The 27,975-nt window shown below is 37.1% G+C and overlaps 2 protein-coding genes and 1 pseudogene across 3 annotated transcripts; 2 read left to right on the top strand and 1 right to left on the bottom strand.

Moving 5' to 3' along the window:
• The first annotated feature begins 452 nt into the window (after nucleotides 1-452).
• LOC126628825 (glycine-rich protein A3-like) lies at nucleotides 453-11,354 on the top strand (annotated as a pseudogene).
• A 4,894-nt stretch (nucleotides 11,355-16,248) lies between these two features.
• LOC126628822 (uncharacterized) lies at nucleotides 16,249-21,508 on the top strand. Of its 2 annotated transcripts, XM_050298661.1 has the most exons (4): nucleotides 16,249-16,696; nucleotides 19,001-19,087; nucleotides 19,418-20,079; nucleotides 20,671-21,508. In XM_050298661.1, the coding sequence occupies exons 3-4, from the start codon at nucleotides 19,469-19,471 to the stop codon at nucleotides 21,362-21,364; spliced, it is 1,305 nt and encodes a 434-aa protein (XP_050154618.1). In that variant the 5' UTR covers nucleotides 16,249-16,696; nucleotides 19,001-19,087; nucleotides 19,418-19,468; the 3' UTR covers nucleotides 21,365-21,508. The 2 variants fall into 2 exon arrangements, with proteins under 2 accessions (XP_050154618.1, XP_050154619.1); XM_050298662.1 differs by lacking the exon at nucleotides 19,001-19,087.
• Nucleotides 21,509-21,961: 453 nt separating this feature from the next.
• LOC126628823 (tubulin-folding cofactor A-like) lies at nucleotides 21,962-24,704 on the bottom strand. The gene is made up of 4 exons (XM_050298663.1): nucleotides 24,543-24,704; nucleotides 23,610-23,768; nucleotides 22,340-22,426; nucleotides 21,962-22,262 (listed from the first exon to the last, which is right to left on the bottom strand). Exons 2-4 carry the CDS (start codon nucleotides 23,760-23,762, stop codon nucleotides 22,158-22,160), a joined length of 345 nt encoding a protein of 114 aa, XP_050154620.1. The 5' UTR covers nucleotides 23,763-23,768; nucleotides 24,543-24,704; the 3' UTR covers nucleotides 21,962-22,157.
• Between the last annotated feature and the right edge of the window lie 3,271 nt (nucleotides 24,705-27,975).

The raw sequence follows: 27,975 nt of genomic DNA, 5'->3' as shown, positions 1-27,975 counted from the left end.
GGAGCAAAAAGTGAGCTTGGAATGAAAAGGACATGCTTGGAACACAAGGTTGGGATGAAATTGAAGAGTTCGAGATTTGAGGTTTCCTACTTGAAGTAGGAAAGCTAAGCCTAAAAGTTTCCATTTTGGGTTGATCTTTCCTAAATCGGAATTGGCAACCAAAGTTTCTAAAGTTAGAAGTTTCTATTCTTGGAGGTTTCCAATTTCGAGAGTTTCTATTCTCGGCTTTGGGCTTTTGGATGACCCATCTTTGCCTCTTGGACCTATGCCGCACCTAACCCTAACCCTAGCCCACTTAATCAGCCGCACCTAGGCCTTGTTCACATGAAAAAAATCTGATTACTTACCCTAAGCCCATGCCGCACCTAATGTTCTAGAAACCCTAGTTTTTGGTGGATTTCCTAACCCTAGCCGCACCTAAACCCTAGCCCATTTGTCTAACCTGATTTCTTTAGGGTTTGGCTGCCTATATATATGTGTTTTACCTCCCTTGGCCGAACACAACCCTCTCCATAATCCAGAAATTAATCCTTCACGCCAGAAACCATTCCCCATCTTCAACAGCACCTATCCTTCATCATTCACCATATTTTCTGACCCAAAACCACCCTAGCCGTCCCATACACCTATCCTACACACTTTTCCACCATTCTACACCATCCATAACCCCCAAAAACCATCACAAACCCCTGTGCCGCAACCAAGGAAGAGGAGGAAGGTTCTTAGATGTTCCTGCTGTGCAATTTAGATTGCTGGAATTTTTAGGTGTGATCTTTCTTATGTTTTAAATGTTTCAATTCAATAAACTTTGTGTTGTGAGTATGAGGAACTAAACCCCCTTAGTTGGGGGGTGATTCGAAACCATGTACATGCTTGCAATTTGATTCGATTACATTCAGTTGTTATTTCATGAGTTATGGATTCAATTCGTTCATCTATTTGATTGATAACTTATTTGTGTATGTTGATTGAGAGTGCACGCTTAGTTTTCATGCATGAATATGATGCTAGATTATGAGGGAGTTTCACCTAATAGTTACAATCTTATAATCACAAGTAGTGAAGATCGCTTGAAAACGATCGCGTTGAATGAATTCTTAGCATAAGTTTCATGCAATTCATAGTAACAAATGCTTCGTCAATGCTTATGTTTTTCATAGAACGTAATGATTCTTGCTTGTATCTCTATTATGCAATTCATGTAGGGAACTTGTAGGGAATGTTTTGGGTTGTCGTATGCAATCATCCAACTTAATAACTTGTGGAAAAACTGAGGGTTAATTAGTGCAATTCACGGTTAATCTGGGGCGTTGAGTATTTATAATTTATTGGAAGAACAACTGAAAATTGTTTTGTTTGCAAGTGTGACATGTGTGGAGAAGAACCTCCTAACTAGCCTTTTATCCATCTATTTCACCAAAATCGTTTTGACAATCTGTTTAGTTTCAAGTTTCTGTTTTGTGTTAAATTTTCGTCCAAAACAAATCCCCCTTTAATTTGAAGTCTTAGATTAGTTAGAAAGTGTTTTGATTTGTGTTTCTAAGTATTTTGATTCAAGTTTTCATCAAATTTCGTCCAAATTAGTGTAGGTGCTCAAAACTGCCCAGAAAGTGGTTTTTAGGCAGTTTTGAGCCTTCTAGTTGCTGTTTTGAGTTTTAGGTTTGTTTAAGTGTTTTAACCTTTACTTTCGCATTCTTTAAGTCTAGTTTAGTGTTTTAAACTTTGTTTTTGAGTTTTTAAGTCAGTTTCCAAGTGTTTAGCAATCCCTCCTAATCCCCGGTTTAGAACGATCCCTACTTACATCTTTGCTACAATTTGACAAAAAGAGGGTTTAATTTGTGTGCTTAATATATTTCGCATCAAATTTTTGGCGCCGTTGCCGGGGATTAGCAAATTTGCTAATCCCTTGGATTGTTTTTGTTTCTTTTATTTCACTTTGTTTCTGACTTTGTTTAAGTTTCTGACCTAATTTTGTTTCTTGTTTCTTAGGTACTAATGTATGACTAGAAGCTCTCAACCGATTCGTACAAACATCTTGGATTTTGACGACGATTTTGAGAGGAAGTTAAGAAGAGCTAGAAACCAGCAAGAACACCATCCACCCAGTTCCAAATCTGACCTTGAAGAAAACGTACAAGAAGAGGAGGAGGAAGCCACGGCAGGGATATTTGAAGAAGTCCAAGGCATGGCCATGGACAATCGTACACTCAAGGAGCTTTCCGCCTCGGGTTTGGATAATGCCGCACCCTTGTGCATCCAATACCCCGTGGCTGCCCAAGGTAAGACGGATGAGTTTGAATTAAAGTCAAGTTTGCTTCATCATATTCCTAAATACCATGGCTTGTCCATGGAAGATCCTAACAAACATTTGAAAGAATTTGAAGTAGTTTGCTCTAGTATGACTCCCGTCAATGTTGACGGAAATATCTTGAAGATGAAGGCTTTTCCATTCTCTTTGATGGATAAAGCCAAGGATTGGTTATACGAGTTAGCTCCCGGCACTGTCACTTCTTGGGAGAGTATGAAGAGAGCGTTCTTGGAGAAGTTCTTTCCAACTTCTCGCATCATCCTCCTACGCAAAAAGATAAGCGGAATTCAGCAAGAAGAAGGTGAGTCTTTTCCTACATATTATGAACGATTTAAATCACTTGTTGCTTCTTGTCCACAGCATCAGATGAAGGAGGAATTGCTCTTGCAATATTTCTACGAGGGCCTCCTACCTCTAGAACGTCAAATGCTTGATGCTTCGGCGGGCGGAGCATTGGTGGATAAAACACCCATGGCTGCCAAGGTCTTGATTGCTAATAGAGCGTTGAACGCTCAACAGTACGAGGGTGTAGGCCAAAGAGGACCCTCACGGCACCAAGTACATGAGGTAAGTGCGACTTCCGATCTTCATTCACAATTGGCTAATCTTACTTCTATTGTTTCACAGATGGCCGAGGGAATGAAGATGCAAGGACCTATGGTATGTGGTGTATGTTCTATACAAGGACATGTCTCCGAAAAATGTCCTCAACTCATTGAGAATGGCGGATGGGAGAGTGCGAATGCCATTGGGTTTCAAGGCAAAAATCAGTCAAGGCACGATCCATACTCCAACACGTATAATCCGGGGTGGCGAGACCACCCAAATTTCAAGTGGAGGGATCCCCAACAACCTCAAAACCAAGGAGGCGTTAGGCAACAACCCCCGGGGTTCTTTCCCAAAACCTACGGCCCACCCCAAAATCAAGCCCAATCCGGCCCAAGTGCCTCAGGTACGTCTCTTGACAATGATGCACTTCTTAAGATACTAACTAAGTTGTCTAATGGGCAGGAAGATCAAGCTAGAGCTATGCAAAACCAAGACAAAAGGGTGGATCAACTTGAGAAACAAATTGGGCAGATTGCCGAGTTTGTAGGTAAGTTTCGAGATCCAGGACAACTCCCTAGTTCCACCATTCCAAATCCGAAGGGAGGTTTCGAAAGCGCAAATGCAATCATGCTAAGGAGTGGAAAAGAGATTGGGGCAGGTTCTACACCATCACAAACAGGTCCCCAAAGTGATGTAAATGTGCAAATTGAAGAGGAGGAATCAAGCATGCCCACGGCAAGGGAGGTTCCATCTTTGCCGCAAGCTTCTAATGTCCCCAATCTGTCCAAATCGGCCAATAAAGGTAAGAATGTGTCAAATTCGGTTCCTACTAATGTTTTTCCTTTGAATGTCCCCTTTCCTAGCAGATTTTTGCAATCAAAGAACGAAGAGGAGGAAAAAGATGTTCTAGAGACATTTAGAAAGGTGCATGTCAACATTCCCCTCCTTGATGCCATAAAGCAAATCCCGAAGTACGCCAAGTGTTTGAAGAAGCTTTGTACAACGAGGAAGCGGATTCGGGAGAAGGAGGTGGTACATGTAAGCGAGAATGTCTCTGCAATGTTGCAAAGGAAGCTACCACCTAAATGTAAAGATCCAGGTACTTTCACAATCCCTTGTGTAATTGGTAATACAAGATTTGAACATGCTATGCTAGATCTAGGTGCATCAATTAATGTCATGCCATATTCTGTTTATGCATCTATGAATCTAGGAAAACTTAAAAATGATGGCGTTATAATTCAATTAGCCGATCGATCTAATGCATATCCCAAGGGAGTGTTGGAAGATGTTTTGGTGCAGGTAGACCATTTGATTTTTCCTGCAGATTTCTATGTGCTTGATATGGAGGACTCAACCCATTATCCACCATCACCACTCTTGCTTGGACGACCATTCATGAAAACGGCTCAAACCAAGATTGATGTGGCCAAGGGAGCCGTAACTATGGCCTTTGGTGGTGATATGATTAACTTTAAGATTCCTGAATCAATTGAGAATACTAATGATGTTCGTTCTTGTTGTGCCATTAATGTAATTGAAAATATAGGGCATGAATGTTCAACACTAGTCAAGAAAAATGCACCTCGAACTACCATCGAGGAGGGAATTGGAGTGAGCAACAAAGAATGCACGGCCTCAACCTTGAAATCACCAAATTTGGCCGAGTGCAACCTTTGTGCATCTGTCCATTGTACTCCCACTCCTATGCCGCACCTAGGTAAGCCACCTGATCCAATTTCAATTCCCATTTCAACTAATCGGTTGTTACCTTGTATGGTGCAGGTACCTAATCAAAGTCAATATGGTGGGAGAGTTCGTGTTAATTTAGAGAAGCACAACACGACACTACGAAAGGATCATTATCCCATTCCATTCAAGGACCCAATGCATGAAGTGGTTCGAAGGACAAGGTGTAGAGGAAACACCCCTCCATGCCGTGGGGTTCAATAACCTTCAAAGGAGCATTGTCCGGCTGCAAGACGTTAAAGAAAGCGCTACTTGGGAGGCAACCCATGCAATTCAACAAAGGAAGACCAAGGAATTACTCCAATTCCATATTTGCGTTCCTAAACTCTTCCCTTTGTTATTTATTTCGAATCTGCCTATTTAGTTGTTTTAGTTGCTGTTTGTGTGTTTCTTTTTGTTTAGTGTGATTTTATGCTTGAAACATTGAGGACAATGTTTGATTTAAGTGTGGGGGGGGTAACTAAGTGTTTTAGATGCAAATTTGTGGGATTTTATCACCCTAAACTTGAAGACTTGTTCCTTGCTGTTTTTAAGTGTTTTTGAGCAGTTTTGATGTGTTTTAGTGTGTTTTGAAGTAAAAATCCGAAAATTACATAAAAATTTGAAAAATTTGTTTTAAAAACCCAAAAAGAGTTGTTTTTGTGTGTTCGTTTGTGTCTTAGGGTACCTTCCAACACAATGATGAGGATTCGGTTTTTAATTGCATGACTGTTAAAGAGAGTGATTAACATGGATGAAAGTTTGATTTACTCTTTGTTTATGCTTGGTTGTGGTTATAACTTATGAATTCACATGCAATCATAAAGAAAAAAATCAGTTTTTGTAACATGCTTAAAGGAAGGAACTCGAATTAACGCTACAACCTTGTGAGACTTGAGCCTAAACGTTTATTTGGAGAGTTAAAATCTGTGCATTCTTTGTTTCCTAAGTCGTTGCATGATCTCATTATTCTTTGCTTGGTTGCTACTTAGAAGGCGTTTCATCATTTAGTTCCAAATGCTAGAACTCATGCCCATTTCATTCAAAGCATGTTATTGATTTGCATAACACATATTCAAGATGAAGTTGTGTAGTGACCACCACCTTAGCCAAAAAGCCATGAATCCCCTATGTCATTATGTTTTGTAGGTTTTAACCCCATTGAGCCTTGTTTAGCCTTTTCTTCGTTAACCCACATTAACCTCACCTAGCCTAGTTTAGGACCATCTATACCCTTGTTCTTAAAGCCTAGTAATGCATGATTCGAATTGAATTCCTTTTGATTTATGTTGGCAGAAAACAAGTGTGGGGGAAGTATTTCTTTTGGTGATTTTGTGTGCCATAGGCATGTGTGGAAAGAAAAGAAAAGAAAAAAAAAATTCGTGGAAAAAGAAAAAATGAAGAAAAAAGTGTGAAAAGTATGAAAAAAGAGTTGAAAAGATGTTAAAAAGAGTTTCAAAGTATTGTTTGTTGAAGTAAGGGTCCAAAGCAATGAATTCGGCCCTAAAGAGTTATCTAAATCTTTCCCTTGTGTTTTAAAGTTAATTTCTGCAATCTAAGTGAATTCTAAGCCTCAATTTCACTACTTCGCTTACTAATGCTTGAAGAACGTTTGTTTTCCCTATCCTTTCTTTGTTAACCAATACCCCAAGCCCCGTTACAACCCTTAACTTCTATCTTGAGTGTTATGTGTTTCAATTTGTGGAGTTTGAATTTGGTATGAGCATATGGTGTCACTGGTTCTCGCATCTAAGTAGTAGCATTCCATTCATGAGTTCATATCTAAACATGCTTCTTAACTCTAGAAATTGCGTTCTTTGTGAAACATATATGTGAGCATTCGTTTTCATATCTACATCAATCTTCTCACATATAACTAGTGTAGGGTGTGGAGTTAGAAAATCTGAGTGAAAATAGAGTGTATATCTTGTAAGGAATTGAGGGAATTCTCTAAGGCATGTTACTACATTCAAAGCATTGTTTTAATTGATTACTTGTGAACTAGTAAGTGGTGGCTTTAATTAAGTATGTGCTTGTGTAAAGATGACTCAAATCTGTGGGGATAGCAATCTTTAACATGTCATGTGCATTGGAAATCCTTGAGGCAAACGTTGGAAGGTTTAGGTTTTGTTTTGATTAGTTGTTTCGTTTTGTTTTCTTTCTTTTGTTTGTTTTGCTCGAGGACTAGCAAAAGCTAAGTGTGGGGGAATTTGATAGGAGCATATTAATGCGCCTTAGTTAGCTAGTTCTTATGCATCTTTGTTATGTTTTCTTCGTTAAAGTAGTCTTTTAAGCTACTTTCATGTGTTTTCAGGTTTAAAGGACATATTACATGAAATGATGCAATTTGGAGCTTTTGGAGCAAAAAGTGAGCTTGGAATGAAAAGGACATGCTTGGAACACAAGGTTGGGATGAAATTGAAGAGTTCGAGATTTGAGGTTTCCTACTTGAAGTAGGAAAGCTAAGCCTAAAAGTTTCCATTTTGGGTTGATCTTTCCTAAATCGGAATTGGCAACCAAAGTTTCTAAAGTTAGAAGTTTCTATTCTTGGAGGTTTCCAATTTCGAGAGTTTCTATTCTCGGCTTTGGGCTTTTGGATGACCCATCTTTGCCTCTTGGACCTATGCCGCACCTAACCCTAACCCTAGCCCACTTAATCAGCCGCACCTAGGCCTTGTTCACATGAAAAAAATCTGATTACTTACCCTAAGCCCATGCCACACCTAATGTTCTAGAAACCCTAGTTTTTGGTGGATTTCCTAACCCTAGCCGCACCTAAACCCTAGCCCATTTGTCTAACCTGATTTCTTTAGGGTTTGGCTGCCTATATATATGTGTTTTACCTCCCTTGGCCGAACACAACCCTCTCCATAATCCAGAAATTAATCCTTCACGCCAGAAACCATTCCCCATCTTCAACAGCACCTATCCTTCATCATTCACCATATTTTCTGACCCAAAACCACCCTAGCCGTCCCATACACCTATCCTACACACTTTTCCACCATTCTACACCATCCATAACCCCCAAAAACCATCACAAACCCCTGTGCCGCAACCAAGGAAGAGGAGGAAGGTTCTTAGATGTTCCTGCTGTGCAATTTAGATTGCTGGAATTTTTAGGTGTGATCTTTCTTATGTTTTAAATGTTTCAATTCAATAAACTTTGTGTTGTGAGTATGAGGAACTAAACCCCCTTAGTTGGGGGGTGATTCGAAACCATGTACATGCTTGCAATTTGATTCGATTACATTCAGTTGTTATTTCATGAGTTATGGATTCAATTCGTTCATCTATTTGATTGATAACTTATTTGTGTATGTTGATTGAGAGTGCACGCTTAGTTTTCATGCATGAATATGATGCTAGATTATGAGGGAGTTTCACCTAATAGTTACAATCTTATAATCACAAGTAGTGAAGATCGCTTGAAAACGATCGCGTTGAATGAATTCTTAGCATAAGTTTCATGCAATTCATAGTAACAAATGCTTCGTCAATGCTTATGTTTTTCATAGAACGTAATGATTCTTGCTTGTATCTCTATTATGCAATTCATGTAGGGAACTTGTAGGGAATGTTTTGGGTTGTCGTATGCAATCATCCAACTTAATAACTTGTGGAAAAACTGAGGGTTAATTAGTGCAATTCACGGTTAATCTGGGGCGTTGAGTATTTATAATTTATTGGAAGAACAACTGAAAATTGTTTTGTTTGCAAGTGTGACATGTGTGGAGAAGAACCTCCTAACTAGCCTTTTATCCATCTATTTCACCAAAATCGTTTTGACAATCTGTTTAGTTTCAAGTTTCTGTTTTGTGTTAAATTTTCGTCCAAAACAAATCCCCCTTTAATTTGAAGTCTTAGATTAGTTAGAAAGTGTTTTGATTTGTGTTTCTAAGTATTTTGATTCAAGTTTTCATCAAATTTCGTCCAAATTAGTGTAGGTGCTCAAAACTGCCCAGAAAGTGGTTTTTAGGCAGTTTTGAGCCTTCTAGTTGCTGTTTTGAGTTTTAGGTTTGTTTAAGTGTTTTAACCTTTACTTTCGCATTCTTTAAGTCTAGTTTAGTGTTTTAAACTTTGTTTTTGAGTTTTTAAGTCAGTTTCCAAGTGTTTAGCAATCCCTCCTAATCCCCGGTTTAGAACGATCCCTACTTACATCTTTGCTACAATTTGACAAAAAGAGGGTTTAATTTGTGTGCTTAATATATTTCGCATCAAAGAAGACGATAGAGAGAAACAAGAGAGATTGTATTGATTGATTAGAGAAAATGTATACAACTGAACTTAAGAAAATAATAACTATACAATCCCTTATATAGCTATATAACCCAATTATAATAATACCCTTCTAACTATATTTCTGTTATATCAATTATTACCCTAAGTTACATAACCATCATTAAATTATCTTTAGTTCAAATTCTTATACCAAAAGAAAAGAACGTGTGTCGCAAAAGTTAAAGAATTATTGTTTAAAGATCATAGGGTTTATATCTTGTAGAAATTGGAATTAGAATTCCAAAATTCTACACTCAGGAGACTGTTTCCACAGCATTGACGCAAACTCTTACATTTGGTTACTTGAACTGCTGATATTTCATCCTAAATTGTTATATAAATTTATGTACAATGTTGTAGAGTATGTCCAACTTGGAAATTTTTTTTGCAGTTGAATTTTTGCAGAAAAATTGTTGCTATTTACTATAAGTAAACGGTCGTTGTTTCATTTAGGAATCTTCAGAACAAAATCTTGGCCGTGATATGAACACCTCTCCATAACATAACTTCTTGATTCTGAACTTTGTCAAAGTAGTAAACTTTTCCAAGAAAGAGTGAAGTGATTTGGGTTGCCTTATGCATGGCTGTTGGCTGTGTTTGCTTCTTTCATGTTTTTGAATGTTAATTTTTTGTAGGCATTAATTTGAAGTTGAAGTAAGATGGGAGGGGGTACAGCCAACAACGATGAGTCTACCGATCACAGAGGGCTGTTTTCAAATATTGCTGGATTTGCTGCTGGACACATGGCACGGCCTGGATCACACCATGGATATCCCCCAGATGGATATCCTCCCCAACATGGGTACCCTGCTCAAGGTGGATATCCTCCCCAAGGTGGGTACCCTCCTCAAGGTGGTTACCCTCCTTCCGTTGGCTACCCTCCATCTGGGTATCTTCGCGGACCTCCCCCCGCTGGATATCCACAAACGGCCTATCCCTCCCCTAGTGGATATCCACCAGCCGGTTATCCAGGTCCATCAGCTCAACATCATTCAGCTAACCGAATCGCTGTCACTTAGTTCTCTTGTATAATTTATGATACGTGAGTATAGTTCATTTTCAATCGTATTGGTAAATTTACCCTCAGCGGTCCTTCCATGCATTTTGTTAATTTCCTGTCTAAAAGAATCTGCAAGTGTCGTAGCAAAATTTTTCATCCTAACAGTCATTTCATGACCCTCCGAGCCTACCCTAGTGTTGTCCAAGAACTGAACCACTCAAGCAATCCAAACTGATGAATGTTTTGTAACTTTCAAGGTTCTTCTCGACCATTATTCTGCAGTTAAATTTGGTTCTAGAAAAGAAAGAAAACAAGGTTTACTGAACCAAAAAGATGCTGATGACCATTCAAAATGAGAATTGATAGAAAGCTGTTGGTAGAGTTACATACACCCTTCTCTTTGTTTTAAAAGATGACGAGCATCAATTTAGGGTTTAATTAAGAATATTAGTGTTTTACATCATTTTATATCTATAGAAATTCATGTAGTACATGTAGTGTTCCCTTCCTCTTCAGGGTTTGGCTATAAGATGTTAGGGGCATGTGCGGAAGATAGGCCCTCACATAAAAAAAATCCTTATATAACAAAGCTAGTTTATATGTCTATAGTTGTATTAATAATGGATCTAAATAGAGCATTAGTACTCGTGAGTTATAGTTCAAATAAAAAATAATTATAAAAACAAAATAAAAAACACATTTAGAGCAAAGCCAACAAAACAAAACTAAAACACATAAAAGTGATTCTCATATACGAAGGTCATTATTTCTCTTATTCATATTCAGATTCTGTAAAACACATAGATGATATCATTTTTTAGGGCCCCTTAAGATTGGAGACCCTGTGCAAGGGCACCTACTTACTTGCACATTCCAAAAGCTGCCGCTGTTTCTCCTTTTTCTTCCGTACAATATGAGGACCGTTAAACACGGCTTATTGCCTAATTTTAATAATATTACATTTCTCCACTAGACCCTGACGAACATCAGATATATAGGAAGATCACAAAAAGGGACTCATTAGTAGAGGCATGGATCATTGCAATTTTCGACTGACGAAAAAACAATATATATTACAGGTCATGGATCACCAGGTATGGGAATGGGGGCCATGTTAGCTGGGGGTGCTGCTGCCGCAGCTGCTGGCTACGGAGTTCACCATCTTGTGCATGGGAGCCACCACGGTGGAAGACATGGTCACGGCGGCTATGGGGGCTTTGGTCATGGAAAGTTCAAACATGGGAAACACGGAAAATTTAAGCTCGGTAAATTTGGCAAGCTTGGAAGTTCAAGAAATGGAAGTAAGAGTTCATCTATTGGATGGTGATTAAAAATTCCAACTTTATACAGGAGTTCACTTTTCTTTTTTTTTTTTAGACTCCAACTTTGTATTAGAGTGTTATTATTGGCACTGTAAAAAAAATTCCAAATTTCTATATTTAAAAAGAAAAATACACTTATGATGAGTGTATTGAGGTTTTACCCTTATTTTGTACTGTATCTTATCTTTCTATTATTTTGGATTTTATTCTTGAAAGCACAATAAACATTAATCTAATATTTTACCGAACCTAGACTTTAATATTGTTTTAGCGTTTTTCATTTTCATAAAACAATTTGATAAACGCATTTTGCACCTGTTTTTGTATTTGCAAAACTAAAAACTGTTTTGTAATTACTGAACGGATCCTAAAATAATATGCAATAGTTTTTTTAATTTTTTTTTAGTTTTGATTTTATTGCGTCAACATTTCTTTTATATCTCTTCCACCATCTTTCCTCCAAACTTCTCCCCCCCCACCCCCCAAAAAAAAAAAATCTCTTCTTTATATCTAACACAAAAATAAAAATAAAAAACGAAATATGCATCAAACTAGCCCTTAATATACTATAGCTCATTTTAGTCGGACCCGTTTCAGAATAATATAACTATTTGAATCGTAGAAATCTAGTTAAGCTCTTATTAGTTAAATAGTAGGCCAGCACTCAGCAGCCAAAGTCTTGGTTGTTGAATGACTTATGCAAATCTTTTTCCTACAGGGAAAAAAATCACAAACATAATTTATGAACAAAATATACAAATAAAAACCAACTCATGCAGTCAAAGTCAAGAATCAACCACCGTTTGATCACCTACTCTCCAACAGGTTTTGCATGGTTCCTGGTCCCTTGCTAGGTTCTTGTTGCTAGTTTTGATATAATTTTATTTCATTTTTCTTGTTTTCCTTTTAATTTATCCAAAAGAATGGAAAGCAAAATTGCGCAACTTTTTGGTTTGCATGTTCCTGGGGATTGAGTGGTTTAGATGAGGGTCCACATGATCCTGCTCTCACATGCACTACAGATGTCCTTATGTGCATATCCCTTTTAAACGATTAAATGTCGCTTTGTTGTGTTGACTACTTGTGGTATTTGGTGACAATGGCTAGATTATAATGCATCTTTGCTTGTTTACAACGCAGTTAATTAGAGCAGTGTGTTTGTTTCTTTGCTTTAATCTATTTTATATAAGATGCTGCGTTTGCTTGCTTGCTTGCGTTCATCTACCCTACAATATGATGAGTTTACTTGCTTTCGTCATTCTAATCATTAAAATAATGCAGTTTGTTAGAGCAATGTGTTTGCTTCTTTGCCTTAATCTACTCTATTAGATGATGTGTTTGCTCGCTTGCATGCATTTGTCTCCTCTTTACAGAGCAGTAGAGTAATTTAAAATGTTATTTTATCAAGAAAAAAAAAAGGCAAGTGATTGGTTTCTACGAATTTCTAGAAGCCATACTTCTATATATGTAATGACAGTTTTCCTTTAGGACATGAAAACTTACTTTGGGTTCTTCGAAAATGAATGAGAATTAGAAAGGAGCATGATATCATAGTTAGAACTTAGAATGGAAAGGTTGATCAAGCCAAAGGCGATGCTCGAATGGGTTTTCCTAATTGTCACTGCAGTACCTAATTTTTAGCACACTTTTGGACTTTAGGTCAAATAATACATCAAAGTAGAGTCGATGGCTCTAAAAAATACATTTGTAAGAGTTTGAAATCAAATTAGGAGTTCGAGACCTTTGTTCGTTTCTACTAGACCAACCTCATGGGGTTAATTTTGAATCATTTAAAATGCATCTGTCATGCATGCTAATTAAATATTAAGAATGTTTGTTCTAAATTCGAATCTTTTAACAACTTATTAAGTTGTATAAATATGTCGAGTATTTTCTAATAAGACGGGGCATGTGGACTTGTGGTTTGGGCGAGGAAGATGCATGTTAGCTTGCTGCTGATAATGTGAAGCAGTCACTCTCTTCATTTCTTATTTGTGGGAACTAGTCACTTTCAGCAATTAGTCAACTGTCTTGCGTTTCCATTGCTGAAAACAATTGGGTTAAATTAGAAATCAACATGATTATAAGCTATAAGTTATATCATTATTAAATTAGATATATACGTCATTATAAGGTATATCATGCATCATCTAGTTATCGTTAAAGGAAAATTTTAGGAAACATACTAAATTTGGGGTGAGCGTAATCTAGTTTGGATCGATTTCAATGACAGAAACATGTTATAATTTAATAACTATTTTTTTTTTCAAGTTTTAGTTTTTTAATTTTTAGCTTTTAGTTTTTATTTTTTTAACTAAAAACTTGTTTGGCAACTAGTTTCAATTTTTGGTTTTGAAAAAATTAAAAACAAAAAATTAAAAGTCGTAGTTTTGAAAACTAAAAGAGTAGATTTAGATTTAGATTTTCAGTTTTTCTTTTTTCTCATTCAATATTGAAGGTAGTTATCAAACGAGTTTTCAGTTTTTAATTTAAAATATATATATATATATATATATATGAAAACAAAAACTACAAATTGGCAAGTGATGAATTGTTATAGTGGTTAGGACATTCCTCGTTAATCCACTGCATCTTCTCGCCTCCCCTTAGAGTAAGAATATTGCTTATACTAAAAAAAATTGCAAATTGAAAACGATGGTTAACAAAGGATCTATTAGCAATACACCCTGAATTATGCATCTTGACCTACTTTACTGTATGAACTTTGAATTTGGTTATGAGCTTTCCTAAATTTCAAATCGTGTCAATATTCCTACCGTCGTTTGCACTATAAAAGCATTACGATTATGTACCATCCTATACACACTTTATGGTGTCATTTTGCGTTGGAACTTTGTGTGAGCTACCTCTTCAAACTCTTCTTTTAAAGATTTTGCTTTGCCTATTGGCTCTATTTTTTTCAAAAGACAAGAGAAAAGTGGCTTTTTTCCCATCCCCATTCCCCACCCTTGCTTCACCCACGGTGTCTGTCTGCACTCCCTGCCAAATGAAAACGAATATTAATTTTGTTGGACTTGGATTGTTTGCGCTCCCCATCTCATACCCTTACATGTTCTCATATATTATGTGATTATGGTTAAGCCACGTCAACATTTTATATTGATTTTTTATAAAAATAATAAGACAAAAAACAATTGGAATATAAAATGTTGACGTGGCTTAACCGTAATCACAAAAAATAGGAGGACATGGGGAGGGTATGAGATGGGGAGGGCAGACAATCTATATCCAATTTTGTTTAGTCCTTAACCATACATGCGCATCAAGTCTCTTTGCAATTTTTTCTTTTCTTTCAATTTTCCAATCTTTCCATTTCAATTGAATGTTTAAATTAACTATCACATGATCTTCAATATTGTACTTTAAGGTAATTAAAACTTTGAATTTACATTTTTCTTTTCAATAATTTATTATTCAATGGATTATTTTAATATTTGATTTGTTAGTGTGATGTTGATTCAAGGAAAAAAAAAAACAATTGGCTTTGTTAAATTTATTATACTCGTCAATCAAGTTTTATTGTTCTTTACTCTCTTGATCATCAAGTTTTATTGCTCTTCACTCTCAATCTTAAACTCTTGACTACAAATGTTTAGTACATTTGCGTCTAAAAATGTGAGACGTATAATATTTAAGTAATGTTTGTCTATTTATCTTCTTTTGATATTCATTTTTAATGATATTTGATGTGAAATAACTTTTTTTTATGTATTTAACGAATTTTTTTTTACACATATCAATGTACAAAGAACCGAAAATCAGAAAACATTAAGCCTCAATGCGAAAACTTATCTAGGACCGCAAACCTGTGCCACTTTTTTAACTCAATGCATCTCAATTTCAACTCTTTCATTTTTTTAGTCTAACTTATTAATTAGTACTAGGACCGCAAACCTATGCTACTCTTTTAACTCAATGCATCTCAATTTCAACTCTTTTACTTTTTTAGTCTAACTTATTAGTGAGAGTAATAATAAGTAATCTGAAAAAAAAACATGAGAAGAGGAGATGAAGTCAGAGTTGTCAAAGAAAATTAGAATAGGGAAGGGACCGATTGGAGGGAGGGAATTCAACTGCTAAGCAAACAAGTGTTGGTTACAGCTGTATTCACGACCACCGCTATCCCTCTCATCTGCTCATCTCTTACTAATATTTCTTTAATTCATTAAATAATAATCCATGTATTAGTAATAATAACACAATAATCATCTTCACTCTCGTGGTCACTGGTCACCAGAAAATAAAGTTATCTTTTTGGCAAAAAAAATAAAAAATAAAATATGCGGCATTGGATTTGATATTGAACGTCAAAATTAAAGTGCATTTTTAAATCACTAAATAATTAAGAGAACGTTTAATTTTATATATTTATTTTCACATGATGTCAGCCCATTTTTATTTATGATTTTTTGTCGAGAGATTGTTACTTTTTTTTTTTTTAAGCAAAATTTTATACCAAGAAAAAAAAAAGCTTGAAATATCTTATAAGATAATGTTTGCCGTAAAGTATATTTTTGTTTTGGAATATCTTATAAGATAATGGTTGCCGGGGTCACAATTTACGTTGAAGGAGTGGTTTCCACCCATTTCAATTCACTATATCGCTTCTCTTCTAAATTATTCAATCTAAACTGCTAAAATAAATAAGAAAATGCAAGAGGTGAGAAGATGAGTGCAAAAATGACTGATGTGGCCTTTTTACTGTTGTGATAACTTGTGTTATTTTTTGGTTCAACGTTATTTCTTGGTTCCAAGTATATGACACTATAAGCATGACAAAATATTGCCATGTAAACGAGAAATTTTTTAGTGTACCGAAAATAAGGCACGATAAAACGAGTGTAATATTAAAGTGGGTTAGAAACTTGAAAAAACAATTACAATTACTTGGATTATGATATTTTGTGTAACAAGTCGTGTTATTAGTACATTAAAAATTTATTTTCCATATATACGAAAAGGAGATTATTTTCATTTAATTTGTTTATGAATTAAATAAAGAAAACACCGGGAATTAAAATGAAAGTAAAATACGTTATATAGTGATGACTGATGCAGGTGGAGCTCTGGTGTGCTGTGTGTCCTTTTGATCCCCCCACAGCCTACTACGTGATATCCAAAGCCGACTCACAGTACAGTAAGACACCCAACAGCAGCAGTTCCCACTTCCCATCTCTTTCTCCCTCTGTGTGTGTGTGTGTGTGTGTGTGTGTGTGTGTGTCTCTCTCTCTCTCTCTCTCTCTCGCTCTCTAGTGTTGCTGCTGAAGTTCACATCAATCATTTACTCATATATTTATTGCACCCACATTCGGTTCGTTCCTTTTCCCTAAAAGAAGAGCAAGAGATTTGTCCTATTGGGTAATCCAGTTTTTGTCGTTTCTCTCTCTCTCTCTCTCTCTCTCGTCCTTGTTCTTGTTCTTGTTTTGTTGGGACTTCTGGTTCTCTGCTGCTCAATCAGTGGTTTTATTTCAGCTGCGCAATATTTAGGTACTCCCGCAATTCTCATCTCTTTTTCTCTTTTGTTTTTGTTCTGTCGTGATGCTTGCAAATTAACTTTGTTTGAGTGACTCTTGACTCTGCTTTTTTATCTGTACTCTTAATGTTTCTGATATTTTGGGGGTTCCATTGTGCTGAATTGTGTACTTTGTATGGAAATTTTTTGTGGGTTGAGCTTAGTTTGATGAAATTTGAATTGGGTTGAGCTTAGTGTGTTGAAATTTGAACTGTGTTGGTTGGCTTGTTTTAGCTTCAATGGTCTGTTGGATGCATGAGTTTTGTTGTTGAGTATGTTAGTTACTAATTAGTAGTTATCCACTTGCCCCGCTAATTCAACTTCTGATTAAGGGAGGGTTCTGAAATTTATTGGTTTGATTAGTCGTAGATTTCTATGCAACTGATTCTTAGAAGCCTAATCTTTGCTGTTCTGATGGGAAACTGGACGAGACGATACGAGTAATGGAAATTTTTAGATTCAGGTCAATCCACACAAAAAGCTTCATAATTTGAACACAGCCAAGACAATCTGCTTAGGTGAAGCATTGTTGACCTCATTGATTTGTTACTTTCTTAGATTTTGTAAGTGCATCTTCTTTTCCCTGTTTATCTGTATAGAGTGGACTGTGGTTGGCTTGAATTTAAAGGAATGCCAAGTTGGTTTTAGGTAAATGTAATTTGACCAGAGTTTACTAAATTAGTGTGAAATTGAGTCGAAGACTTGTCACATGAGGTAAAGAGGGCAAGTCAATTGCGTCCTGTGAACAACCCTTACAAATGACACGAGATGTTTTACCCGGAATGGAAACTTATCTGTTGTTAAATTGGCTTGAATGTTTATTTATTTAAATGGAAACCCTGCTTCACTTACTGGCCAGTGTTTGATAAAACGCCAAATGGGCCTTATATTCATTACTTCTTCACCAATAACATCGCTCTTTGTATAAATGCATAACTAATTGTGTGTATGAGATACAACGCGTGGCATGCTGCTATGGTGTATATTGAATCCACCCGTATAATAACTCATGTACAATCATTAATACAGTATGATGGGTTAAAGTTCAACATTTAGGACTTATGTATTAATGATTCTACATGAGTTATTATATGGGTGGATTTGATGCACTGCGTCAGCATGCTACATGGTCCATCAGATAGCACAGTAACTTCTGTATAAATGAACTGAAACAGTGTGAAAGTATCTTATATTAAGAACGTATAGATGCACTACGCCAGCTTTCTTTCTCTTAGTAGTTTTATGTTTATAAATCCTTCTAAGAAAAAGGTATGATCCTATCTTTTGTTAGTATCTTCCTTATATATGGGAAATCTAGCAGAAAACTAATCATGTGTATAAAAACTATTTTGAGCTACAATTCTCAAGGCCTGAAGCCGAATTCCATCATTTATAAATTTGGGTTTGTGACATATAATCCAAGTCCACTGAAGTAATTGTATTTTTTTTTCTTTCTGTATAACATCATCGAATAATTCGTTAGAAAGTCATTAACTTCATTAGGAACATTACATTACGTTAGTTGATTTGTAGCGAGACTGTTTGATAATGAATGTTCTGGGATATTGCGTGAATTGTCAGATAAAATCCTGAATATGATTTGGCATTAGTTCGAAATTAAATTGATCAATTACAGCTCTGCAGCTGTGCAAGTTAAAGACTTTGTGTAGCTTTGAAGTTAAAGACTGTGTAGCTTTGAAGCCGGGTTCTTGCATACAATCAAAGCTTCTTCTTGCTGAAACCGACTATGGGTTGTTATTTGTAGTTCTCCTTTGATTTATTCCACCCAATTGATTTATCTGCTTCTATGACTTGTAATGAAATATTGAGGAATCTCTTATTGGCGTGCAAAGCTTTGATTATTTTCTCACTGTAGCCCCCTTATATGGCAGGGAGTTAGTTCTGAGAATTCGCTAAAAACTGAAAAGCAAAAATCAGATAATGTTTTTTACTTATGTTTCTATTTTGGAGGTGAGCTATGCCAAAATTGTAATGTTACCTGCTTTGGTGAGGTTTAGAGCTATATTAGAGGTTTCAGATCTTTCTCTCCTGGTCTTATAGTGTTGTTTCTCGACGTTGTTGTCTAAATACTTGTGGTTCTCCACTGAATGTCCATATCTGGCTCTGTTGTCACTCCATATCCGTTCAGTTTATTAAAGTTGAGAAAATTGGATCGAAATGGTGAAAGTCACAGATCCTGTTTAGATATTCATAACAGTACTTGTTTTTACTTGTTTATTCTTCAAATATTAAATAGTTATTGTCATGTGGATTGTTAGGCATCTACTAAGGCGCAAATGGTCAAGGGATTTGAAATTTTCAACAATTGTTGAGACCTCTGAGTACATAAGGAACGGTCACTGTGGATGAATATACCTAAAACCTTCTGTTTCTCATCTTGCCAAAAGCCTTCGGCGGCCTTTCAGATAGTATTTACGTTTTTCTAATGCTGTCATGTTGAGCACTATAACAACGTTTTTTTTAGATAATAATAAAAGCAATATTTATTATTCAATTTTGTTGACTTAATGTGATGCTGTCTTTATGCTTTCCTTTTATTGTAGAAATAGGACCCTACAAAGAGAAACTCTTAGTCCCCCACATAACAGTTTAACACCCTATGACATTGATATGCCATCGAATTTCATTACTTAATTTTTTGTTATCTAATTGTCACTATTCTGTTGATGCCACAGGTTGTCCAAGATCATGGCTTTAGATATAATGGGGAAATTTTTGTGACCAGAATGGATCCTCAGGCTTTCATTAGGTTGTCAATAGGCTCACTTGGACTAAGGATTCCTGGAACACCTTTAAAGTCTGAAAAATCTGGTATTCATGCATTCTCTTCCCCATATTCGTGTGAAATTCGCCTTCGAGGATTCCCTATGCAGACAGCATCAATTCCCTTAGTATCTTCTCCTGAAGCTGCTACACCTGATTCTCATAGCACTGCCTCCAGTTTTTATCTTGAAAAATCTGATATTAAAGCACTGCTGGAACCCGGCTGTTTCTACAATCCTCATTCCTGTCTGGAGATCGCTATTTTCACTGGGAAGAAGGGATCCCACTGTGGTGTAGGGACCAAAAGGCAGCAAATTGGGACATATAAGCTTGAGGTTGGTCCTGAATGGGGGGAAGGAAAGTCAGGGGTTCTTTTCAGTGGGTGGATAGCAATCGGCAAAAACAAGCAGGAGAATGGAAAATTGAGTGCGGAGCTTCATTTGAGAGTAAGATTAGATCCTGATCCGAGATATGTTTTCCAGTTTGATGATGTGACAAAACTTAGTCCTCAGATAGTTCAGCTTCAAGGCTCCATTAAACAACCTATTTTCAGCTGCAAGTTCATCCGAGACAGGTTATGTGACTTATTTTAACTTTATAACTTACAATACTTGTTTAACATTTTTGAGGAGGCTACAGTTTAAGATTTCAGAACTTTTGTTTGTCAAAAGTTTATATTGGTTCTAGATTCTTGTTCGATGAACAAGGAATGCCGAGTTGTATGGTTTTGACTGCATTAGTTTCAAGCGGCAATTTGTCGTTTTAAATTTACAGATTGCAGTGTTAGATACAACTTGGCGGTGCCTAAAAAAAGTTTGTTGATTATCTTGCCACATCATTGTCATACGGTCTTTTGTATTAAAAAACTCACTGTACTAGTGTCATTTTCCCGAGTCCCCTTGTTTGCCTCATCACAAAACAGCTTCTTTCTTATTTTCTATTTGATTTTCAACATGTGCCTTGTCAGGAATCAACGTGACCTACAATGTTACATAACAAATTTCGGATTAATCAGAACATTTTAGTTTTATTAATGAATATCCAGGAAGTATTCGATACAGTATCCAACGCTCCAAATTTCCTTTCTTGCTATGAACAGTTTGGTTTTCTAATTTGAATTCACAATTGTGTCGATGTAGTTTTTGATAGTTTAATGAATATACAGGGTTCCCCAGGTGGATCCATTGAGCACATACTGGTCAGGTGCTGCTAACAATCCTGATCTGGATACAGAGAGAAGAGAGAGAAGGGGATGGAAGGTGACAATACATGATCTCTCTGGCTCGGCTATTGCAGCGGCCTTTATAACAACCCCATTTGTTCCAGCAACAGGATGTGATTGGGTTGCAAGGTCCAACCCAGGAGCTTGGTTGATTGTTAGTCCTGATGCTTGCAGGCCTGATAGCTGGCAGCCATGGGGAAAGCTTGAGGCATGGCGTGAGCGTGGCATCAGAGACTCCGTTTGCTGTCGATTTCGCCTTCTGTCAGAATGCCAGGAGGCTGTGGACCTCTTCATGTCTGAAATCCGTATCAATGCTGAAAAGGGTGGAGAGTTTTCCATAGACACAGACAAACAGATGCAGGCAGCAGCGGCAACAGCAGCCGCCAGTCCGATACCAAGCCCACAAACCAGTGGAGACTTTGCAGGTTTGTATCCAGATGTTGGTGGTTTCGTCATGAGCTGTAGAGTGCAAGGGGAAGGAAAAGCCAGCAAGCCATTGGTACAACTAGCAATGAGGCATGTGACTTGTGTGGAGGATGCCGCCATCTTCATGGCTCTTGCAGCTGCAGTTGATCTCAGCATAGAGGCATGTAGACCCTTCCGGAAGTTGAGGAAACCCTCCTGCCCTTCTATATGATTCCGTGCACACAAAACAGCTATAGTTTTTATTGATTGATGTAACATCTGGCATTGTGTACAGGAAAACTCTTATTTAGAACTCTCAAAGATTGTTTAAGTACTCATTCATGGTAGCAGTAAGCCAACACGGCGTCGTTATACATCTCGTTGGGCAGTATGCTATTTTATCATGGGAGGATAGGCTTTGGGAAAACATAAAACTTTTTTCTTATAAATCGAACTGAAAACTTGGTGAATTTCTTCATTTCCTCAGAGAAAAACCCTAAAAGCCTAGGAAATTCTAGAGTCGTTGGCCCTTAAGCAGAATTAGGTGCCCGAAATTCGTTTAGGCCAATACAGTTGGATGCCTTGATATGCAAGAAAACTTATGTATCACCGGTTGTGGGTTGTATGCAACTGGTTACACGTACAATTTTCTGTTGTTAAGCAAATGTTCAACGAGGAGTACACGGTAAAACCAAGATGTCACTTAAAAGAAAGGGAAGAAGAAACATTAGGTTGGTTCTTTTGATTCCATGTCGTTCTCACACGTTATGGACTTATTCGGGAACAGATGGATCCAGCAGGAAGGAAAGGGAAAGAATAGAAGAATAACTAGTATCAAATCTTTTGTTTCTTCATTCAATAGCACAGTTGCAAACAAACTGAAATTCAAAGATTGTCGAGGGAACGGAAAATATCAATACATGCAAGAGAATAAGGATCCATAGAAAACCATCGTATGAAACAGAACAAAAGACAATGGAGATCCAAAACCACGCGATGTTAGTAACGTTACAACAACCATGACATTACGCTTCTGTTGTCTGAAACAGTGTATCAACTTCTCCAATAATGGTTCGAGCTTCTTCAATTTCAGGGCCTTCCTTCTGGTTCAACTCTTCTTCTACTTCAGCCTGAAAGTTATTATCTTGCTCAACAAATTGGGGCTATCGGAGTCATTAATTGAAAGGTTAACCAAGACTGTACATACCAAAATTCCTTTCAGGTCAGCTAATGAGGCCTCCAAGCGTTTCCGGCAATCAGGAATCATCATCCTAGATTCAGCCAGCACATTTTCCTGTAAGGAAACCAAGAAGACAGGAATTTTATTTGGAAGGAATATGCTTCTATCCATTTAACTACTATAACCTATTTAGAACTAATGGGTCCCCGAAAAAAAAAAAACATAGAACAGTCAATCAACTAATTTATGCATTTTAAACCTTCATTCTTCTGTCAAAAGCTTGTAAATCCACAATTTTTACACACAAGCAAGCAAACAAATAAGTTATCAGCCAACAGGAATTTGGTTTGAAAAGTTTACTACTAGAATTACTGAAAAATAAGAAACAAAAATTTAGGAGTTATTTTTCTACTACTGCGGTACAGGCTTGGCAAGTGACATTCCACATTTATTCATGGGTGCAAAGTACATCTTACCCATTTCTGAACATTCTAAGGTTACAATAACAATATAATGTTAAGCAAACAAGTAGAACAAGTTGATTGATGCCGAAAATATTCAAAAGAAAAACGGCAACCTAATTTGAGAAATCTTAACAAAGCTGTATACTTAGCAATCCAGTAATATATATTCACTACAAAGGAATGAAATATACCTAAAAGGCTAGAACACATAAAATCCAAAAACAGTTGATAACTGACTCGCATATGACAAACAGAATATATGACAGGTTGCTGCAATCAAGACAGCTAAAGCAACATAGAGAGAAGTTCAGGAACTTATAAGTTTAGAAAACCCAGAAACCATGTTATTCCTAATTGTACAAGGGTGGTGCTATCCAAACACCCATTTTTACCTCTCACACACCCCTCTCAATTTCCAGCCATTGGATCGAATGAATTGAAGAAGATCAATGGACAAATTAACAAGGGTGTGTGAGAGGCAAAATGGGGTGTGTGAAAAGCACTATCCATTTTACCTCTCACACACCCCTCTCAATTTCCAGCCATCGGATCGAATGAATTGAAGAAGATCAATGGACAAATTAACAAGGGTGTGTGAGAGGTAAAATAGGGTGTGTAAAAAGCACTATCCATTGTACAAATCTTGATTGAACAAATAAAAATCTTGAATTACCACAGAAGAAATTTGTGGGTTTCAACTAATCAAATGTCTGCGACAACAATAGTTTTATGAGGAGAAGAACTGCCAGATTATATTAATTAAAAGAAGATGACAACTTAATGACTCTACATGGTGTCTGATGCATGTCATGACTCATGATTCATGACCAAACCTGTTGCTTCAGGTCATAAGGATCAGCTCCTTTCTCTTTCATGTCTGCTGTTTTTGCAGCTTCTCTCTCAACCTCTTTCTCATAAGAATGAAGCTCCTTAACGATGCGTTTGCAAGTACCAGTCTTGATTTTCAGATTTCTTAGGGTTGCCATGGTAACCTATCAAAAGAATCACTTTCTTGAGCATGTATAAAATATGGGACCATAATAAATATTCACCTCTCCCAGACCCTGCGTAAAGCGGGAGCCTTGTGCACTGGGTACGACATTTTTAATAAATATTCAATTTGAGCTTTCTTTTCATCAACACATGCTATTTCAATGGATTTAAACGAAAGATACGATTCACGTTGTCCTTATTCACGTCAACAACTGGCGGAGCCGCGGAGCCAGGAATTTATCGTAATGGGTGCAAAATTAATAATAACAATAGCAGTATGAAACAGAAAAAAGACTTGGATTAACAATATTTCATTCCTACTAGAGCATATATTACTACACAAACGGGCACCAGTTGCCGCGCTACACTGGAGTTGTACAATGGATAGAACAGATCATGGTATAGTGTTTCAAGAAGAAAACCCCATAAATGGTAAACATCTCAAAGGGGAAAATACAATCTACCCAATGTCTGATTGTTAACTTTAGCACATAAACAAGCATAAAATAAGCAAAATGCAGACTCAAAGGCATACAATTTTGAGTTTTAAAAGGGTAAAGTAAACAGATCCATCAGTGGCCGAAAGATTCGTGATTAAGATAGCATTTGGGGAATTTCTTTCAGGCATTTGGTCGAACACATAAGAGGGTTGGGGGCAAAGTCCAAAACCCTTGAAAGAAATATATGAAAAACGTGCCCAGTGAGGGCAGTGATCTAACATTCAACAATCTAGATGAGAGACAGAGAGAGAGAGAGAAAGAGAGAGAGAGTACCTGTTGTAAATATAGGAGCTTTTGGGTGGGATGCTGCTCTTACAAGTGAGGGAGAGCAGTACAGTGATGGCAGCAAACTAGAGACGAAGATGAAGTGGACAAAACCCGACTCCGTATTCTTTCGCCTCTTCCTCTCTTTCGGGTGTGTTCTGCTGTGTCCAATCCTCTGTGCCAACCCTGTGACTAGTCTAGTTGTTTGACATCTGTCCCTTGACTTAACACCCACATAACAGGGGATAATATCACAAACACCCCGAGGATTTTCTTGTTTTCATTTTCACGAAACTCCATTAGGTTCTAGAAATTACACTAAAGGTCGGTTTGAGATTGCTGTGTTTAAAAACTTCTTCTGCTGTACTTTATAAAAAAATACTTCTATTATAATTTTTTTTCTTAAATTGGTTATGTTGTACTTTAAGAATAATCAGCTGTAAAGTAAATCAGATAAGCGTTTAGTTAACTGTATTTTAAACGTGCTATGAGTTTGAAAAGCAATATAAAATTGTTTGGTAATTTTTTTTTTTTAAAAAGTAATATGATTGTATATAATGACAAAATTGACATAGTAGTAGGAGTGGGGACAACGACAGCAGTGGCGGGTTGGTGGTGGTGATTGCAGTGGTGGTGATTGCAGTGGTGGTGATGATGACGGTGATGGTAGTAGCAGTGGTGGAGATATGGTGGTGGTGCTAGTGGGATGTGATGGTTCAGTTGCAGAGTTAACAATGGTGGTAGGGAGGTTGTAGCACCGCTGGCAACGTTGTGGTGATGGTGGTAGTGTTGGCGGCTATGGCGGCAATGATGGTGGTGACTATGTTAGTAGTGACGGTTGTGATTGTGGTGGCAGTGGTGGCGGTTGCGGTTATGGCGATGGCGGTGGCTGTAATGATGGTGGTGACAATGGTGGTAGAGGCGGTTGTAATTGTAGACACAATGGTGGAGGTTGTGGTTATGGTGGTGGTGGTGGTGATGGTGGTGGTGGCAACCTTAATGGTGGTGGTAGGTAATAACATCACTTTATTCTCTAAGAAATAAAATGTGTGTGGAATGCTAAAAATGTCATTTTCAAAAAATTAATGAAGTTATTACAACAATTGAAAATGTTCATTAAAGGCTCAAGTCAGCCATTTATTAAAGTAGCTTCTAAAAGCTGCTGTTTTGACCACTTATTACTACGATCTAATCATATTCCTCTTCACTTATAAGTAAGAGGTCTTAGGTTTGATTTTAGCTAAAGACGAATTTGAATCATATTATTGCTAGCTTATTGTGAGGCTTAGCCCACTTCCCCACTAGTGTAGATAATATCGTTTGTTCAAAAACAAAAAAAACAAAAAAATTATCCAACTATTTGCCCTATTTTGCAATATGTTCTCAAAACTGGGGAGACGTTACCCCTATTGTATATCAGGGGGCTTACAGCTTTTGATATTTGCTCCTTCAATTGTTCCTCTTTTTTACTAGTTCTATTATATATGTTAGAATTAGAAGAAAATGTAGTACAACAATGGAGGATATGCTGCAATGACTAGAGTGAGAGAGAGGGAATGAATGAGAGCAGAGAATATGACTCTGCAATTCTTCACACACGCACTGTTTGATTGCTTACACTGTGAGAGAGAAACATCTCTCTACACATAACAGTTACACTTCCAATCTTTTGGCAGTATTCAAAATTACATCCAAGTAATCCTAGTCATCCATCTTACACCCTATGAGATGAAGACACATGTACACTCACTTACTTAAGAACTAAGAGACTTAGATAAGAAAGCATACAACCAATTTAGCCAAACATCCTAGCAATATAAGCTAGAAATACAACTACCACATCAGATCACAATTTACACACTAACAGCCCCCTTTAAATTGTGAACTGATTTAACTCCAAGAAGTTCCCTCAGATAACTGAATTGTTCTCTTGCCAATGCCTTTGTAAAGATATCAGCAATTTGCTCTTTTGTAGGACAATGCAACAGCTCAATTACTCCTTGCTGCAATGCTTCCTTTATGAAATGGTATCTCCTGTTGATGTGCTTGGTCTTCTGATGAAAAATAGGGTTTTTAGTGATAGCTATGGCTGAAGTATTATCACAATTCATTGGTGTTGCAACTGTTTGCATTTCACCAAAGTCCTCCAAAACAAATCTCAGCCATGTAGCTTGTGCAGTTGCTTCAGATGCACTAATGTACTCTGCTTCAGCTGTTGATAATGCAACACATTGTTGCTTGACTGAAGACCAAGAGAAAACTCCACTGCCAAAGGTGAATGCATACCCCGATGTACTTTTCATATCATCTTCTGAACCGCTCCAGTCACTGTCACAAAATCCCATTAAGATTGCTCCTTTGCCTTTCTTGTATTCCAAGCCAAAATCAAGAGTCCCTTGAACATATCTTAGTACTCTCTTTGCTGTACCAAGGTGCTTGTTGGTTGGACAGTGCATAAACCGTGATAGCAGACATGCAGCATACATTATATCAGGTCTAGTTGCTGTGAGATACAACAAACTGCCTACAATTTGTCTATATTGAGCTTCATCCGCAGTCCCACTTCCATCCTCTTTTCTCAATTTATCACTTGGAACCAATGGAATACTCACTGACTTACAGTCTTGAAGTCCAAATTTCTTCAGTAGAGAAGAAGCATATTTTCTCTGATGAATGAAAATATACTCCTCAGTTTGCATTACTCCCATACCAAGAAAGTGATGTAAGAGTCCAAGATCTGTCATTTCATATTTGAGCATCATATCAGATTTGAAATCATCCATCAATTCCTGACAACTTCCAGTGTATATTATGTCATCAACATAGATAGACACAATAATCATTTCTGAACTTTTCCTCCACTTGGTATACAGAGTTGCTTCACTAGTGCTTTTCTTAAACCCACAGAGTGTAAGGTATGAGTCTATTTCACCATACCAGGCCCTTGGTGCCTGCTTCAGACCATACAGTGCTTTATGTAACCTGTAGACCTTATCTTCTTCCCCTTGTACAATAAATCCATCCGGCTGATCAACATACACTTCTTCTTCTAGTACCCCATTCAAGAATGCCGATTTTACATCCAATTGAAACAACTTCCATTTGTTCTTTGCTGCCAGGGCAATTAATGTTCTGATTGTATCCAACCTTGCCACAGGTGCAAAGGTTTCATTATAATCAATTCCGGGCTTTTGTGCATAGCCTTTTGCAACAAGCCTAGCCTTGTTCTTTTGAACTGATCCATCTAAATTCAATTTAGTTTTGTACACCCATTTCACACCAATCACAGGTTTATCAAATGGTCTTTTCACTAATTCCCAAGTCTTATTTTTCTCAATCATGCTGATTTCATCTTTCATAGCTTTCTTCCAAGCTTTATCCTGTGCAGCTTCATAATAGGATTCTGGTTCAACAATACACACATGACATCTTTCATAGATTT

This window comes from Malus sylvestris, chromosome 7 (genome assembly GCF_916048215.2).
Source record: "Malus sylvestris chromosome 7, drMalSylv7.2, whole genome shotgun sequence".
NCBI classification, from domain to species: Eukaryota; Viridiplantae; Streptophyta; class Magnoliopsida; order Rosales; family Rosaceae; genus Malus; species Malus sylvestris.
The sequence above is the reverse complement of the archived record's forward strand: the minus strand, read 5'-3'. Positions and strand labels throughout refer to the sequence as shown.